This window comes from Gastrolobium bilobum, unplaced genomic scaffold, assembly GCF_033153095.1.
Source record: "Gastrolobium bilobum isolate Gb01-03AN ecotype WA unplaced genomic scaffold, APGP_CSIRO_Gbil_v1 utg79983, whole genome shotgun sequence".
Lineage (NCBI taxonomy): Eukaryota > Viridiplantae > Streptophyta > Magnoliopsida > Fabales > Fabaceae > Gastrolobium > Gastrolobium bilobum.
In genome coordinates, this window is record NW_026899686.1 from 68,686 (window position 1) to 80,572 (window position 11,887).

Consider the following 11,887-nt stretch of genomic DNA (forward strand, 5'->3'; position numbering starts at 1 on the left):
CAATTATTGAGCAGCCATTTGGATAATCAAATTTACTCCGCAAAGTTTGAACATGGCCTTACCTTAATCAAATTTTATTTTGTTTTATAATCTTTATGATCTGCATAAAAAATCTAGGATAAATTTTCTTTTTAAAACTGTATAATAAAAAATTAATGAGATTAAATTGCCGCCGTAAAAGTGCCGATGATGACGTGGCACTTTGACGCATTCCCTCCTCGTGGTCCAAGTGTAAGACTAGGACTCTACATAGTGAGAATTTCTTAGGTGGCAAACTCTAAGGTTTCGGGGGGTCCAAGGAACCAAAATATAACTACCGAGACATTGCCATATACAACACGCTCTTTGCTCTGTTCTGTTCTGTTTCTGTTGTGATGGACATGGTTGTTGGATTGCATAGGAACATGATCCTAAATCTCGTCAAGTTTTCATTTCTTAACTATTCGTTCTTCCCTCACTACAGGTCAGCGAGATCTCCCATTCTATTTCTGTGTATTCTTCTTTGAAAATTTCCTATTCCCTTTAACTTTTTTATCAACAATTGTATGTACCTAAGAAAGAGTCAAGAGTCAGAGACAGAGACAGGGTCAAGTGTTTTAGGTGGGAATATGGAATACAAGGGGTAGTAGACTCAAAACTGCAAATACCTTCCCCATTCACGACGCTTTCGAAATTCGAACCCCCTTTTTGTTTCTCTGTGTACTCAAGAGTGAGTAACAATGCTTTGATTGATGGGGTTGGATCAAATTTTTGTCTTTTTCATCACATAGCATACCCTTTTTGGAGATATGTTAGGGGAAGAAGGGAAGAAGGACAAGCCCTCCGGTTGGAGAACATATTCTCGTTCAGTTTCGTGGACTGACCGGTCTCCGGTTAACCGTAAACCACCGGCAACTGCAAATAGCAAACCAAGATCATTGTTGCCACCCCTTCAGCCTCTCTCAATCAACAAGCGTAGTGTGGAGGAATGGCCTAGTGCTGGATCTGATGATCTTGGAGTTTGGCCCCTTCCACAAACTCCAAGAGGGTCCATCAGAGCCTATGATTCAAGTCAACCCACCAAGGATTTTCAGTTCAAGAGGGACAAATTGGCCTTCTTTGATAAAGAGTGTTCCAGAATTGCTGAGCATATATACTTGGGGAGTGATACAGTGGCCAAGAATCATGAACTTCTGAGACAAAATGGAATAACTCACGTGCTCAACTGTGTTGGGTTTGTTTGTCCTGAGTATTTCAAAAGAGATTTTGTGTACAAGACACTTTGGTTGCAGGATAGTCCAACGGAGGATATCACGAGTATTCTATATGATGTGTTTGATTACTTTGAAGATGTTCGAGAGCAAGGTGGTCGTGTCCTTGTCCATTGTTGTCAAGGGGTTTCTCGATCAACAGCTCTTGTAATTGCTTATCTCATGTGGAGGGAGGGACAAAGCTTTGAAGATGCTTTTCAGTTTGTGAAGACTGCGAGGGCAGTGACAAATCCAAACATGGGTTTTGCTTGTCAACTTTTGCAGTGTCAGAAACGGGTACATGCTATGCCTGCTAGTCCTAATTCTATTCTTAGGATGTACCGTATGGCTCCTCACTCACCCTATGACCCTCTTCATCTGGTTCCTAAAATGGTAAACCAGCCATGTGCACAAGCACTTGATTCTCGTGGGGCTTTCATTATCCATGTTCCTTCTGCTATTTATGTATGGAATGGAAAGCATTGTAACTCGGTGATGTCATGCAATGCAAGGGGTGCAGCTTTTCAGGTCATCCGTTATGAGAGGGCAAAGGGTCCAATTTTGAGCATCCACGAAGATGAGGAACCACCAGGGTTTTGGATTGCTCTTTCTGATGAGCAACGCTTATCAAGTAATTCTAACAAAGAAGGGGTCATGGAGGAACCAGTGTTGTTGTTGCCTTCTGAAAACATGGAGATTTCTGATGCAGTTATGGAGATTAGTCCAAGAAAAATTGATGCATATGATTTGGATTTTGAGATTTTCGACAAGGCACTTGATGGTGGGGTTGTTCCACCTTGTTCTGTATCTAATGCGGAATCAGAAACTTGCCTTCCTGCTAGAGAACATGGTTGGGGAAGACTGAGGAGGAAGTTTGCTAGTGGTGGCATGAAAAGATTGCTTGCATCTCCCAAATGGAAATGTGGTGCAACCTCATGCAATGATCAATCCAGTGTAATTTTGGAAGAAGAGAACCAACATTCTGTAACTGATACTTTGTCACCATCATTCAATCATCCCTGTGGTTCACCTGATTCCTTTGAATGTTCTCCAAATAACAGCTTAGGCAGGGTAAAAGATACTCTTGCTTCATCATTGCCACCATCTCCTCTTGGCACATTAAATCCTTTTCCTCGTTTTCTATGCAGCAACAATTCAAAATTCAATTGCAAGTCACCAACACTTTCACCTTCAAGTTCTGATTACACAAGTTCATTTACATTTTCACCTTCCTCTACCAATTGGTCCGACTTGTCATTTGTGTCTTCTCGGCAGCCATCACCATCTGGCCTGGAATCAACTGAACCCTTTTATGTTAAAGATGCATCTTTCTCAGAAGGTTCCTCTTTAGTTGAAAAAGAAGTTGTCTCTTCACCTTCAGAGACATTTTCAGTTAATCACACCTTGGGAGGTGCAAACTCCTATTTGCCATTGAAAGGGTCTTCTCTCTCCATTGCAGAGCGCAGAGGGAGTTATCTACCACCTCGGATGTTGTTATCCTCTGTCAATGAATCCTCTCACGTACACAAGAACCTGGTAAGATCACAGTCATTCTCTTTGCCTGACTTAGATGATAATGTGATGAGGGATGATAGTTGCAAACAATCTGAACATGAAAACAATGGGAAATAGCTAATATCAGATCATGATATCATTAGTTCAGGTGTTGAACCAAAGAGTGATATTAATGACAAAGAGAATCATGGTACTATGTTATCATGTTATGTATTATGATGGCTGAGCTTGACCTAGAGGAGAAAGTTGGCCCGAATCTTCTAATTTTTGGATGTGAAGAATTTGCATTCACGCTATCAAACTATTTGGTGCATGTCCAATACAGATTACATGCACGCCGTGCACAAATTGCACTTGAAAGTACATAACAATTATTAAATTTAAGTGAACATGTAATATATCTTTCTCTTACCGCTTTAGCTGTTTTTCTCGTTCTTGTTTGTTTAGGCCACCAGTCCAATATGAAGGTATTAGACTATTAGTTAACATCATTCGTTATTAGTTACTGCTTCCTTTATTAAGCAAAATGAAGTTTCAAAACCAATATTTCATTTGATTGATGGAGCTCAGGTTTTATTCAACCTGTATGGTAGTCACTGTCAACTACAATACATTTTTTTTGGGGTGGTACACTACATACAATACGATTTACCAACAAATATAAAATTTAAACAGTAAATTTTGTGAAAGGTAGCATTTATATATATCAATCATAATTTTCATTTTTGCACATGGGATGGGGGCAATCGTGTCCCAAATTTTGTCTAGCAGTTGATTCAATTTTCTGTTTGGTTTTCAGGAGGACTGCACCTAATAACATCCGAAAGATGGATTATAAGATTAAGCCTCCAAATATTTTGCCCACTAATATATATAGTGAAATCAGGACACGCAGCATGTACTGCATATGGTAATGTTGGTAATTTGTTCATTTATACCAAAATACATGTAATCTGCGGAAAAGGGACAAAGCAGATATGGCCCGCGTATAGTTTGTTTCTTAAAGTCCATTCTTCGACCTTAAAAATGCCATTGTGGGACCCAGCGCACTGCATCTCAAGGCTCTGTTGGACCATGACCGCGTGCCTGAACTCTGTTCTTTACTCCAGCCATCCTCCTGCGACAGCTTGGCCTTCTTTGCTTTTAATGCCTCGTTAATTTCATCCCACACGTTTACTTCCCCATTTTCTGTAAAGAGATCCACACGTAAGTTTAGAGCATCAAGGTGTTTTCATGTTTCTATATATCATACCCTCTTAAGAATTGTAAAATGTACATTACCAAGGTGTTTTCATGTTTCTATGCACCATACACTATTTAAGAATCGTAAAATGTACATTACCTTTTGTATGGATATGACCTTCCCTTTCTGGCATGCAACTTCCATCAGTGCTACCGTTATTTGCTTTTGTTGGATTGACCAAATCATCACTAGAAACAACTACAGTTGCCAAATCAGAGCGGCCATGCTTAACCATTCGAACATCAGCAAGCGATACATAATCTATCTGTAGAAGGAAAAATTTGGTCATTTAATAAGCAGCAGCAGCAGCATGTTTGTTTTGTTAGAAAGGCAAGCTTTTTGGACATTCATTTTCAATAACATTTTTATGCTATGCCAGTATGCCACAATAGATATAAAGATAAAATTAAATGCACTGGCACAAAATGTTCATCCCCAAAAAGTGCAATATGCACCCGCATGATTAACATAAACCAGGCACCTCTAGTATATTGTAATTGTTAACCATAGTGGACATGTAACTCAAATCAGCTTTAATGGTTAATATTGAGAATTTGCTTGCTACATTCGAAGAATTCACATGCCAATTTGACAGATTTGGTCTAGATATCCTTCAAAATGCAGATATTTTTGGATAGATATGATTTATATTTAATTTGTGCACTGGACCAATATGCGGTTAGTTTGGGGGGTGGGGGGACTGCTTGGTAGGATTCAAATTTAAAAATACCAAATCCCCGTGTCAATTTTTGTTGGTCTAGAGCACACAAATTGCATTGTACGTCATGTTTACTCAAGAACTTCCCCAACTACATAAGCTATAATGCAAAATGAGGTGTAGAAAAAAATCAAAATGGAATAACTTTACCTCTAATGAACCATCTTCTTGATAAGGGGATGGATCAGACTGTAGAGAAGATGTGTCCCCATCTATTTTCTTCTCAAAAACAAATGGATATTCTAAAACTGGTTCCAGCCAAATCCTGTTTGATTTAGCATCATACTGCGATATTTTCCCAACCTGCAAGGACATGAATGCAGTAACATGATAAAATTCTGATGCAAAGAATTTTGAATAATATATTCCAAAAGTAGACTTGATATGTACTCTGAAGGAGGAAAGCTCAGGAGTCCAAGATGTTGATAATTCAATCAACCGGTAGGCAATTACATCACCTTCCTGCAGTATATGAAGTTATTTAGTACACCAACAGAGTATAACGCAACAGAATGTACAGATTCATAGCACAGAATAAAAATATGAATTTGAACGGAATAATCAAAAAATAGCTGAAAAGACTCCTAATATATTGCTTAGCAGGATGAGACATTCCACAAGGACACACTTGGTAGAAGGAAAGAAAAAACCTTAGGCAAGCTTGTATAAGGAGTAAGCTTATCAAAATCTGCTGCATTGAGTGCATGTTTCTTTTCAGCATTCTGAACAGTAGGACACTCTTGACTGGAATGTTCATAGTCATCCTGTTTACGGAATGAGTTCCTCTCTTTACCCCATTTCTGGCCCTTCTTCTTGCTGGTGATTCCATTCCACTGAAATGTTTCCTGAACCATCCAGATAACAGTTACACGTCAATTGAAATATTGTGATCAAATGGCAACATACCTCCTGATACTCAAACACCAAAACGATGAATCCTTGCCTTCTGCAAGGTTTTGACCTTATTACAAACTGACATGGAATAACCATTGTGCACCAGACTTCTTGAGTAAATAATAAACATAGTAAGTTATTCTACTTTGAACAATTCTGAGCCCTTGAGTGAGAATCAAGATATGGATTACATTAACTGTTAAAAAGGAACCAAAGCTAGTGCTAAAAAAATGATATTAAGCAACAGTTTAATTCCTTCCAAAGTATCTCCCAAGAAAATCCTAAAGAATTTTGTTAGCTCCCTCCGCATCTCACTGTTAACCATCGTATACCTAAAAAAAATTTGTACTATTAATTCACAAATCACTTCTCACTGGAACATTCTTTATCCTCCATCAAGCCCTATAGTCTAAAAACCCAAATACAAAGTAACAAAAGAAGTTCAGATGCAAAAAAATAATATTTAATACGATTTTGTGCAAAATTAATGATATATTTGATATTGACTCTTTATGATGGTAAGTAAAACACAGCCAAAATTGTAAATCTTATAGAAGAAAATAAAACAAACCACTGGAAACTGATTCTGTGGAACTGTCTGATCTGCATGAAATAGACCAGGAACTTATATCAGATCAAGAAAGTAATTCTAAAGCCAAAAACCACTACCGCTACTATAATCTTTTTAGCAGAGAGGGAGAATTAAAACCTTTTCTACGGGGCTCAAACCGAATGTGCCCTGGCCTAATTTCCACAGGAACAACATCATCCTCTTCTTCACTTTCTTCATCGGGTTGTTCATGTACATCAGAAACTATGCAATTGTTATCTTTGATAGGTAAATGTTGTCCATCTTTTTTAAGCCCTGGAACAATGTCATCCTCTTCTTCACTTTCTTCATCAGGTTGTTGATGTACATCAGAAACTAAGCTATTTTTATCTTTGATAGGTAATTGTTGTCCATCCTTTTCAAGCATTGGACTCGTATGGAACTGAAAATTTGGAGAAAAGAACAATTCCATTCAAAAAGAATGATTAAATACATTTTGAAAATAGTAACCTTAGACAAGTGACCTCCAAGAAAACTTAAGTATTAATTCTAAGGGCAAACCCCGGTACACAAAGGCTTCCCGACTTTGCAAAGGTAGGGGTGAGGGTCAATTATAAATTTGCAATATTATGAATTGGGCATCTTACCAACCAGACTATAAGTCTGTAAGACTATCACTCAACAAGTCAACAACACCATATACAGCAAGTCAGCAAGTAAATTGCCAGTCATAAGTGGCATCGAGATTAACTCATTTCCTTATCTCCATATATAATGTGAATAACATTTGCAGTAACATTATGAGACCAGATTACCTTCTCCTTCTCTAATTTTAGTTCCCTCAACCATCTTCTCTTATCTTTCCTCCGTCGGGCACTTCTGCTTGGTAACTGGAAAAATAAAATAAAATCAATAAAATTAAAGTGTAAAAATTTGAAACCCCCTACTTCTGCGAAGAGCAGGACTGGCAAAGTATTGAAAAAGAATAAAGTGATCAAGTGATATGAAGTATCCAGGAAGATGATCCATAAAAGGGGAAATTCCTACATCATTGGGCACCAACTTATCTCCAAGTGCTACAGTATATTTGCTTGAACTAAATATGAAAGACAAGCTGCTTTTACTAATCTGAGGAGAGTAGTACTTTATTAACTATAAACTCAAATTGGTCCTCCAAAGATACATGAGACATCGAGTTGGTCCTCCAAAGATATTAGATATTAATTTGGTCCTTGAATGTTTAAAATGGACATCAATTTACTCCCTCAATATATCTTTGGACATTAATTTAATCCCTAAATTGATGCTTAGTGGAGAACTAACTTTGATGTCCCATGTATCTTTGGAGGCCTATTTTGAGTATTTACTCTATTTTATACCAGCCCTGTCAATCAAGGCAATATGATGGCAACTAAATCTTCGGTCACATCAAGTCCAATTAAAATTGTCCCATGTGAAGGCCTATCCTAGAACAACTTCATTTAACCTTTTTGGGGAAGGAAGGGGGACAAGAGAAAACAACAGCCATGAAAACCTACATCCAGCAGTAGTTTACATCTTGACTTTAAGAAATTATATATGTTTGACTCACTAAACTAACCTATCTCGGTGTTGACGAGCACAAACAATACAGCTTAAATTGAAAACATTCTATATATGTTCACAAATGAGCCTTATCAATTTTGTAATAAAAGTCAAAATGAGAAAGGGTTATCATGACAATATGGAATTTTGTTGTCTTATAAGTCCAAACAAGAACTATATTTGTACTCAAAACAGTGAGGCTCTAAACATTACCTTTTTAGTTCCACCTTCATCTTGAGGCTGAAGAAACCTATACAACATATAAGAGAAAAGTAAGAAAAAAATATATATTCTGCTTCTGAAATACTGGAAACCAACATCCTCTTTGTAGGTGGACAAGGGTTTAAAATTAGATGAACAGAAAGGATTCAATAGGAGGAATCAAGGAATCAAACAGCCCAAGGCATATCCTTTCCTACTTAATCAAAGCACATCTCTTAATCTACAAAGATATACAGATAAACCAGAAATGTCCAAAATAAAAGGTCAGCATAGTTCATGAAATTTTATCAGCTAATTGTCTTGTCCCCAGAGGAGAAAGAACCAAATATACACTGCAATGCACAATTAGATCAGAAAAAACAACACCATTTAAGTATCACATAAATCACCAATCACAAATGTTATGAAAATGCACCTTGTTTCATCACTTGTAGAGCCACTTTTGTCATTCATCTGTTTATTGAAATTATCCTTGCCAGACTTATTTGGCTGACTAGATAAATTGGATGACTTGCCATTGTTCTTCTTGACAAGACTCGATTCGTGATGGATACTGCCTTGAAAGCTTTCATTTTCCTCCTCATGGACCTCAGGAATGACTGCCAAGTTTTCGGTAGTAGACAACTTAATCTTCTTCTGACTGAATAGAAAAAGAATGGAATCAAGTTAACAACCCAAAGAATGTTTACATGCTCCAATAAGTCAATAACTGCTTCCAAAGTTCCAAACAAGGAAAAAAAAAAGTTTTGAACAGAAATGGGAGATCCCTAGATAATTATACACTTGAAAGTTGAAAGTAAAACAAAATTAAGATAAGAGCAGAAAGAATAATGCCTACTGCACAACTTATCCCATCAGACAGAGATTTTCCAAAATAAGTTACAAAGACAGAAAAGCATCCTCAGAAAATTTACTACAACAAAACTAGATTCTTAAAAAAACTCAGAAGAGAAAAACACCCCTTTAACAATGCCGAAACTCTTGCAAGTCTGTAGGCTTGGTTTCACTAACAATTAAAAAGTTTGAGGAAACAAACCTAGGGCTCTTGAGCTTCTTTGATGCTTTTCTTTTCTTTGAGATGGGCTTCCCATCCGATTTAGATTCCACATAAACTGCATCTTCCAGTTGGTCATTATTGTCCTCTTGGGACATGGTTTCATATCCTCCACTCTCCTCTTGAAACCCCTCAATTGCAAGAAGTTTCGGAAGCTCAATAGATCTCTGCCCACGTGTTTCAGATGGCAGCATTGCAGGTTTATCATAAGCTAATATGCTTCCTTTTCTTCTCACACTATCATAATTATGCATATGATACAGTAAGTAAAAACAATAACGACAGCAACATAGAATGTGAGAGAAAAATTCAACCATAAACTCACCAGACAATGTCTTTATCCTTCAAAATACGAGTTGACTCAAAGGATGGTAAAACAAAACCATCCATCTGCATTAAAAAAAAAAAAAAAAAAAAAATTCAATCGCTGAAGTGTTGTGTTCAATAACTCAGTTAAACCGATTGAATCAACAAATCAAGGAATGCGAAAATGTCATGCAATACCAATAGGATGATGCCATGTGGACAGGTACGGTGGAGGCGGAAAGTGTTTTGTAGATGAGAAGCTACATCGGATATGGTGTTGAGTTGGGGTTTTAGCAGAAACCAGCTACGCTTCAGCCCTTCCTTCTTCTTTGACTTGCTCAACATGCGACGCTCCTCGAACACCACACGAAGTCTAATCGTCTCTGCCATCGTCGTCAATGCCGAAACTGCTGTCACGGCGTTTTCCGGCCACCGCTTCTCGCTCGCTCGCTCTCTTAAACCCTTTCTAAGCCTATAAATTAGATGGCTGCAATATATGAAGTTTTAACTAAATATTTTAAAAAAAAAAATTAAAAAAATAAATATTTTATTTTTTAAAAACAATCGTGTATCAAGCATATTATTAAAAAGCAGATATCCTTAGGACCAATTAAATTTATCACTTTTCACCAAAAAAAAAAAAAAATTATCACTTCTTATCATCAAATTTTAACTATTAATTTCTGTTAATCTGACAGTTATAATTTAATAAAAATTAATATTTAATTAATAAATATCATCCAATAAAATATAACCGTTAGATTGACGGAAATCAATAGTTAAGATTTGGTAGTAAGAAGTGGTAAACTTAATTGGTGATAAATGGATCCCTCCCCATATTTTTATGTGTATAAGAGAAAAAATTATCACTATTTTTTTTATAGTTTATAGGTATACTCCACAAGAGGAAATTTTGTTCGTAATTGTTTTTTTATAATAGAAAATAGTTGCTTAAAATGATAATTTAAACTCTACAAGAAACACCTTTTTTGCTCTCTCTCTTTTTTTTTTTTTTGGTACATTGCTAGGAGGTATCCTCATTCAACCTTCTCTGGGCACCATGCTCGTTTGGGGTAGCCCCTCATTGTAACAGTGGGTGCACTAAGCTTCGCAACCGGAGAAAGGACGAGACTAATCCCCAACTGAAGATTTTTTGGCTTATCCTCTGGCCCCCAAAGATTTTCCAAGAAACTACTTGAGGCAGGGTTTGATCCCTGCACCAAGCAATCCCTTTGAAGCTCAGCTGCCAACTGAGCTACCCTTGGGGTTCCTTTTTTGCTCTTTTTTCTCTTATATTATCTTGCAATTTTATTTGGTAGAGGTTATACTTACTATCTCTGTAACATCACTTGCAGTTAACTTTTGTAAGGAATATTACATGATTTCTTATAAATATATGTTTTTGCTTTAGAGTTTTATAAGAGTTATATTGTAGGAAAAGTGATTGTGTTATGTTATAGAGATTCGTTTTGCGTGCCGAAGTGTTTTTTTTTGCTGCGGGCCCCACAAAATGTTATGTGTGTAGGAAACTTTTTGTGGTCATGTTAAATGATAGATGATAAACCCTTTTGCTTTATGCATCGTCAGTGAGAAATAAGATGGAAAGGAGTTAATGTTATTAATTAGGGAAAAGTTCACCAATGCCCCTATGATTTGCTTCAGAATCATTTATGCCCCTGTGGTTTTTTTCCTATCACATATGCCCCTGTGCTTTGTAAAAGATAAGAAACCACAAGGGTATATGTGATAAAAAAACATACCCTTTTACAAACCACAGGGGCATATGTGATAGAAAAAAAATCACAGGGGTATAAATGATTCTGAAGTAAACTACAGGGACATCGGTGAACTTTTTCCTATTAATTAATACATATTGATGATAATAACAGTAAAGAAAATTATATAAACATCTACCAACATTACTTTATAGGCAAAGTTAAGTCAGATAGTTACATACGGAAACTATTTTACATAGGTCCTAAGTCTACTAAATATTACATCACTTCAGTTTATATTTTACATCACATAATTATACAATACAAAAGTCTTATCCTAATCTAGCCTATAGGTGTAGGTCTCCACGCTACCAGCATAGAATATGGAAGCAGCTCCTTGATTTCCTACTACGATATAAAACTCCATGTGGTCCTCATAAAAGTAAATATTGATACTCCATCCTTCACCTGATAAACTAAGACTAGGCATTATGATTTTCTGGAAAGGTTAGCACACAACAAACACACGTGAGAAAATTCTTATTAATATTGAAGTTTTCTAACTATAACCATTTCCAGCCGTAATAACGGAAAATACCATTCTCTCAGATAATTTAATAAAATGAAATAATATAATAAATAATACATTGTGTAATATTTAACTGAAGTTAAATAATTTTTCAACTTTGTGGTCTTCTGCATATGAAAGATTTATTGTGGAGGAGCTCAAATCACGATAAGGCATCCCTTACCTTATAATCGTCTGAACCCAAACTCTGTGGTTCAGTTCATAGCAATCTTCATCAGTTAAATTTACATATTTTCTTCATAATTATTTGGTACCAAACAATTCGTCA

The 11,887-nt window shown here is 36.5% G+C and overlaps 2 protein-coding genes across 3 annotated transcripts; one reads left to right on the top strand and one right to left on the bottom strand.

Moving 5' to 3' along the window:
- Nucleotides 1–364: 364 nt before the first annotated feature.
- On the top strand, nucleotides 365–3,667 carry LOC133292575 (protein-tyrosine-phosphatase MKP1-like). Of its 2 annotated transcripts, none has more exons than XM_061491001.1 (2): nucleotides 365–2,765; nucleotides 3,544–3,667. In XM_061491001.1, the coding sequence occupies exons 1-2, from the start codon at nucleotides 789–791 to the stop codon at nucleotides 3,556–3,558; spliced, it is 1,992 nt and encodes a 663-aa protein (XP_061346985.1). In that variant the 5' UTR covers nucleotides 365–788; the 3' UTR covers nucleotides 3,559–3,667. The 2 variants fall into 2 exon arrangements, with proteins under 2 accessions (XP_061346985.1, XP_061346986.1); XM_061491002.1 differs by lacking the exon at nucleotides 3,544–3,667 and having other exon boundaries at nucleotides 365–2,300; nucleotides 2,505–2,971.
- A 77-nt stretch (nucleotides 3,668–3,744) lies between these two features.
- On the bottom strand, nucleotides 3,745–9,720 carry LOC133292576 (coilin). Its single transcript, XM_061491003.1, has 13 exons — nucleotides 9,514–9,720; nucleotides 9,335–9,399; nucleotides 8,992–9,246; nucleotides 8,371–8,595; nucleotides 7,947–7,983; nucleotides 6,965–7,039; nucleotides 6,309–6,591; nucleotides 6,171–6,202; nucleotides 5,356–5,550; nucleotides 5,096–5,167; nucleotides 4,856–5,008; nucleotides 4,087–4,252; nucleotides 3,745–3,932 (listed from the first exon to the last, which is right to left on the bottom strand). The coding sequence occupies exons 1-13, from the start codon at nucleotides 9,703–9,705 to the stop codon at nucleotides 3,745–3,747; spliced, it is 1,938 nt and encodes a 645-aa protein (XP_061346987.1). The 5' UTR covers nucleotides 9,706–9,720.
- Between the last annotated feature and the right edge of the window lie 2,167 nt (nucleotides 9,721–11,887).